The sequence below is a fragment of the Piliocolobus tephrosceles genome, chromosome 21, assembly GCF_002776525.5.
Source record: "Piliocolobus tephrosceles isolate RC106 chromosome 21, ASM277652v3, whole genome shotgun sequence".
Classification (NCBI taxonomy): Eukaryota; Metazoa; Chordata; class Mammalia; order Primates; family Cercopithecidae; genus Piliocolobus; species Piliocolobus tephrosceles.
This window is the reverse complement of record NC_045454.1, coordinates 1087048-1092775: the sequence shown is the minus strand read 5'-3', so window position 1 is coordinate 1092775 and position 5728 is coordinate 1087048. Positions and strand designations below refer to the sequence as shown.

Below are 5728 nucleotides of genomic sequence, written 5' to 3'. Positions count from 1 at the left end.
GGTTTCACCCTGTTGCCCAGGCTGGTCTCAAACTCCTGACCTCAGGTCATCCACCCACCTCAGCCCCTCAAAGTGCTGGGATTACAGGCCTGAGCCACTGAGCCTTGCCAGCCTCATCATCATTGACATGGTGGCTGGATCATTCCCTGCCAATGGGTGGGGAGGGGGGTCCTGTGCCTTGCAGGGTGTTGAACAGTCCCACTGGATGCCAGAAGGTGCACACCGCCCCCCACCGGCTGTCACAACCAAAACTGTCTCCAGACATGGCGGGGACTCCGTCTGAGAGCTGCTGGCACAGAGAGCAAGAACAGCAGCAGCCTCTCACCTGTATTCTTCCACGAAGGACACATCTTCAGCCACCTGCAGGGGGCTCAGGGGCACTCCCTGCCAGAAGGCCAGCCCCTGCAGCTGCTGGGCCGCCGCCTCTGCCTGCCGCCGAGCCCCTCGGGCAGCAGCCACCAGCTCCGTGCGCGGCTCGAGCACCTCCTCCAGGGTGGTCAGCTCTGTCCTCACTGCCTCACCCAGCCTCTCCACCGTCTCCAACACCTGGGGACAGGACAGGGGCTGAGGTCTGGGAAGGACATCCTTGGGGGAGCCCGCGGTCAAGGCCTGGGGTTTTAGAGGTGAAGGGGAGGTGCACAGTAGCGGGTGTCTGAGATCTGGAGTCTGGGACATCTGAGGATTGAGGAAGGGAAGGGGTTGGGGAGAGGCTCCAATGTCAAGTTCCTGGAGTTCTGTGGCCTCTATCCAGAGCTCCGGGTGGTTGGTAATTTGAGCCCAGGGTAGTGAGTCCAGCCCCAGGACTGAGATTAAGTCTGGAGCTTTAGGTCTGAAGTTTTCATCTGCCTTCCAGAATCTGGGGTCTCAAGTCTGGGTCCCATGGTCTAGGGTCTGCAGCTGGACATGGAATCTAAGGCCTAAAGTAGGGCCAGGCCTCAGCCCCAGCGCCCAGAATCCTGGAGCTGAGGTCAGAGCTGAAGCCTCAAGTCGAGGACCTGGGCCTCAGGGCGGGGGTCCCTGAGCTTGCTTATGGGCCAAGAATCGGGTCTGGGGCCCTGGATCTGGCCCGAGGACAGAGGCTGGGGCCCTGGATCTGGCCCGAGGACAGGGGCTGGTGTCCCCGGTAGCTGGTTTCTGTGTGGTTTGGGGGTTTCAGGTAAGGTCCAGGGCTGGGCCTGGGTGTGAGGTCCTCAATTTGCAGCCAGGGTAGGGGGTTGGGTGGACAGTCTGAGGTCTGTGGGTCTCAGGATGAAGTTCCGAATCTGGGGTCCTAAGCTTCAAGCCCAGGGTCTTAGCTCTGAGTCTGGATCCCTTTGTCCTCGGGTGTGGGGAGCCCATCCGGGTGTGGGTCTGGGGTCCCACTGGTCGCTGGCCCCTCACCAGGTGGTCAATGGCGCTGAGTGTGTGGTTGGCGTGCAGCAGCGCGGAGCTGAGCTGGGATACCCCATCACTGGTCTCACTGTTGCCATAGAAACCGATGCCAATGCCAATGCTGGGCGGAGGAGGAGGGAGAGGAATCTCAGCGGGTCCCAGGACCCCGGGGGCCACCGTCCTCTCCCACCCCATCCCCTCCACCCCGCCTTCTTATCCACCCCTCCCATCTCTCAGCCCCACCCCATTGGTCCAGCCCGTGGGAAAAGGGCGACTTCAGCCTGGCCCCCATCGGTTGCCAAGGTAACGGGAAGGCCTCACTCCCCCAGCAGAGGGACGTCATTGTGATGCTAATGGTGGGTGGAGTGGTAGGGGGGAGGGAGCCCCCGATTTAACTCGCACCTCCCTGGAGCAGAACCCCAGTCACACCCAGTTTCGGGATGGGCCGTCTTCCCCTCCCGGTGCCTGCCTGCCCCACACCCTTCCCCCACATCCTTTGCCAGGCGGGCAGCCCTCCTGGCACCTGTCCTAGGGTGCTCTAGGGTCCTTGGAGTCCGCAGCGTCAACCCCTCGTGCTGAGACGTCCCCCGCCCCCACCTGCTGGGGGTTCCTAAGGGTACGAGGGGGCAGCTGCCACCATCTCCTGGGGGAGACGCTGAGCCTGGAGCTCTCAGCCTTCCCCCACCCGGGACCCAAGCGTCTGGCCAGCTGGGAGGGAAGTAAGGGAGTGTGGGAGGGAGGCTGGAGGATGGGCCAGAAGCCGTGCCCCCGCCCGGGCCCTGCCAACACACAGAGCTCCATTGTGGGGCCTGAATGTGGGGCCCCAGACCCCTCCCGTCCCCGCCCCCGGCCGGTGTCCCGCAGTGGAGGGGGCGGGAGCCTGACACCCTCACAGTTCCCAGCCCTGGCTGGGCTTCCACCCCCATCCCTCGGGTCGGACGCCCAGTGTCCCCGCCCCATTGTTTGGAGTCCTACAAAGCTCTTCTTGTTCCCAGGCTGCGGGGGCTGGGGCCGTGTCTCTCCCCCACTGGGCCTTTGTCCACCTCCCCTGTCTCCCCCCACGCCAGAGAGCCGGAGGAGGAAGCGTCCTGGATACAGGGCACCCATACAGGTCCCTCCCCTTGCCCACTGTGGGTCTGGGGGCAGGCCTCTAGCCCTCTGGGACCGCCCGTCTGTGGCAGAGGATAGCCGGCTGTAACCTGTGGGTGCCGCTCTGCTGGGGAGGGGGCTATGCTCAGAGCTTGCTTTTGGTAGGTGGTGTGTTCACATTGGAAGCCCCCTAAGCTCCCTTTGAGGGGTGTGACAGGATCCTACTAACCTGGGTCTGAATCTCCATGCTGCCTCTTAAGCCACGTGGCCTCCAAAGGTGACCTCCCCTCTGTCCCTGAGCCTTCCTCTTTGGAAACTGGGCCTGACACCCCTGAATCCAGCAGCGTTATTGTGAGAAGGACTTAGACCAGCTCAGGTCTGGGCACAGATGAGGTGCTCTTGGAGGGTGAGTATCTATTTATCGTCCGTCTCCCTGATTAGAACGTAAGCTGCATGAGGGGCTCCTTGCCTGGCTTGGTCAGTATCTGGCACATAGTAGATACTCAATAAATAGTTGTCGAATGAATGAGCTGGTGAATGACGGAATGACAGACATCACCAGTTAACGCTGGTTGAGAGTAGCTGCAAGCCAGACAAGCCAGACACACCGTGCTTTCTCTCCATCTTACCCCAGCAGGAGGTGGGCGAGGCGATAATACCCACTTTACAGAAGTGGACATTGAGGCCCAGGGAGACGATCACTCCCTTAAGTCACACGGCTATTCAATGGGAGAGCCACCAAAACCAAGCCATCTGACGGCCCCTGCACCTTCTCACCAGATGACTGCCCTTGATTCACTTCCTCTCCAGAACCTCACTTTCTCCATCCATCAAATGGAAGAGTCCTGCCTGCTGTGCGCGGAAGCGGGCTTGCAAATGGCGGGGAGAGGGACGAGGGAATTTCCTCCTTCCCATCTGCTTCCTCCACGTCCCCGGAGGACACCCCCAGGAAGGCCAGCAGAGAGCTTGGGGAGCCCTGTCCCCACCGCCCACCCACCCTGGGGCCCCATTACCAGCCGGCGAGAAGGGCGACAATGCAGCTCCAGGTGACGCAGCCTCCTCCGGGCGAGGGGGTCTTGGACCCGGGAGGCTCGGGCGGCCGGCAGCAGCAGAATCGGATGAGGTAGACAGCGATGAAAATGAGGCTCAGGCCCAAGCCCAGGCCCGCCAAGGCCGCCACCAGCAACAAGGCCTGGGGAAGAGGGTGACATCAGGCCTCCGGGGGCACCAGCGTGGTCCACACTCAGATCCCCCTTCCTGCGTGGCTTGGGGGTCGGGGTCTGGGATGTCAGAGTGAAGGTGGGAGGCATCCCTGGCCTAATCTTGGGGGAGATTGGGGCCCAGCTCCTCCCAGGCTGGCAGCTGGGGCTCCAGGTGTCAGGGCCAGCTTGCTGGAGGGAGCTGCCAACTGGGGGCCCCAAGCCCTGGGTCCCAGTTCTGCTCTGCCCTCCAATGGCTGTGCAACCTTTAGCAGGAACCACCCCTTCTCCGAGCCTGGGTTTCCTTCTGCAGCCAGCAGTTGGAATGGAGCATTTCCCGAGGCCCCTCCACAGTCCTGTGGGATCAGCGGGGCGGTGGGGGTGTGGGGGCACCTGTTCCTGGTGCCTCGGGCCAGGCTGGGGGAGGTGTGCTTCCTCCCCCTCTCCTCCCTGCCCACTGTCTCCCCTGCTGCTGAGCGCCACACCCACTGCGCCTGAGCTTGTCACCCAGAGACGGGGCGAGGGGCTGTGTGGCAACGTGTGTGTGTGTGTGTGTGTGTGTATGCAAGACTCAGAAATGGAAACTGGGAGAATGAAGACAGAACAGAGAGAGAGAGAGATGGAAGGAGGCGCAGGCAGAAAGACACAACCAAAAAAAGAGACAAAGATAAGACAAGGTTTGGGCATGAGTCAGAAAAAGGCAGAGAGCAAAAGGGATCAAATCAGAGAGGAAGAGCAGAGTAAGGGAGAGAGAGCGTGAGAACACTGTAGAGACAGGAGAGACACACAGGGACGGAGAGGCTGAGAGAGCCAAGGCCCGGGAAGACAGAGGCAGGCAGTGGAAACATTCTGCGGTGGGGAAAGCCTTGCAGAATAACAGGGTCTCCACGTGGTGGGGATTTTCCAGCTGACCTGTGCAGTCCCAGAGATCCAGAGGACCACAGTGGCCCAGGGGGTTTGCACTGAGCCCCGGAGCTTGGAGGGACAACATTGGGATCAGAGTCACACTTCTGGATTTGCCAAGGCTGTTTCCCCTAAACCATGGTGTTTCTGCCTTTGTCCACACACACACACACACACAGAGGCACAGTGGTGTGTGTGTGTGTCCCAAGTGTGTGCAGTGTTTGTGTTTCCGGTGTGAGACTGGATGTTTTTATCTTCGGGTTGTCTCCATGAGATGAGGATGCACCTGAGTGTGCCTCCTGGGTGCACTGCTGTCTGCAAATGAGAACACCTGTGGGCATTTGCGTGTTCTGGGCACAGTTCCTTGGGTCTGTGAGTGGGTCCGGTTGTGTGTGTGTAACAGTGTGGGTGAGTGTGTATGGATGCGTGACTGCATGTGAGGGTGTGTGTACACATGAACGTTAGAGTCAATATATGTGTGCATGTGTGTGTATATGTGAATGTGAAATGTATAAATGTTTGTGTATGTGCATGTGTGTATGTATATGGGAGTATAAACGTGTACGTGTAACTGTGCATGCATGAGTGTGTGAGCACATATATAAGTGCAGTGTGTGCTTGTATATGGGAGTAAATGCTTATGTGTGTATGTGAGCATGTGTTGAGTCACTGTGTGCAGTGTGTGTGCATATGTGTGATTGTGTATGTGTAAGTGGGTCTAGCCATGTGAGTGTATGCATGTGTCTATATGTGCGTGTTGTATGTGGGTGTGAGTGCATAGTGGGAGTAGTAAATGGGTATATGTGTGTGTGCATATGTGTGTGCATGTGGTGTATAATGAGAGTAAGTGGGTGTGTGTGCCTGTGCAGATGTGTGTGAGTGTGCATGTGTGTAATGAGAGTAAGTGGGCGTGTGTGTGCCTGTGCAGATGTGTGTAAAGGGAGTGTGTGCATGTGAGTGTGTAATGGGAGCGTGTGTGTGCCTGTGCAGATGTGAGTGTGTAATGGGAGTGTGTGCATGTGAGTGTGTAATGGGAGCGTGTGTGTGCCTGTGCAGATGTGTGTAATGGGAGTGTGTGCATGTGAGTGTGTAATGGGTGGTTGTGTGTGCCTATGCAGATGTGTGTACTGGGAGTAAGTGGGCGTGTCTGAGTGTGCCTGTGCATA

General features: G+C 59.0%; 1 protein-coding gene across 4 annotated transcripts in view; it reads right to left on the bottom strand.

Moving 5' to 3' along the window:
* The window catches only part of TTYH1 (tweety family member 1), a 28553-nt gene that overhangs the window by 21026 nt on the left and 1799 nt on the right, over positions 1-5728 (bottom strand). For all 4 annotated transcript variants that reach the window (XM_023197352.2, XM_023197353.2, XM_023197354.2 and 1 more), the window contains 3 exons: positions 3474-3652; positions 1381-1492; positions 326-546 (listed from right to left, as the gene is read on the bottom strand). In XM_023197352.2, the coding sequence (XP_023053120.1) occupies positions 326-546; positions 1381-1492; positions 3474-3652 (512 nt within the window). The remainder of the gene's footprint in view (positions 1-325; positions 547-1380; positions 1493-3473; positions 3653-5728) is intronic.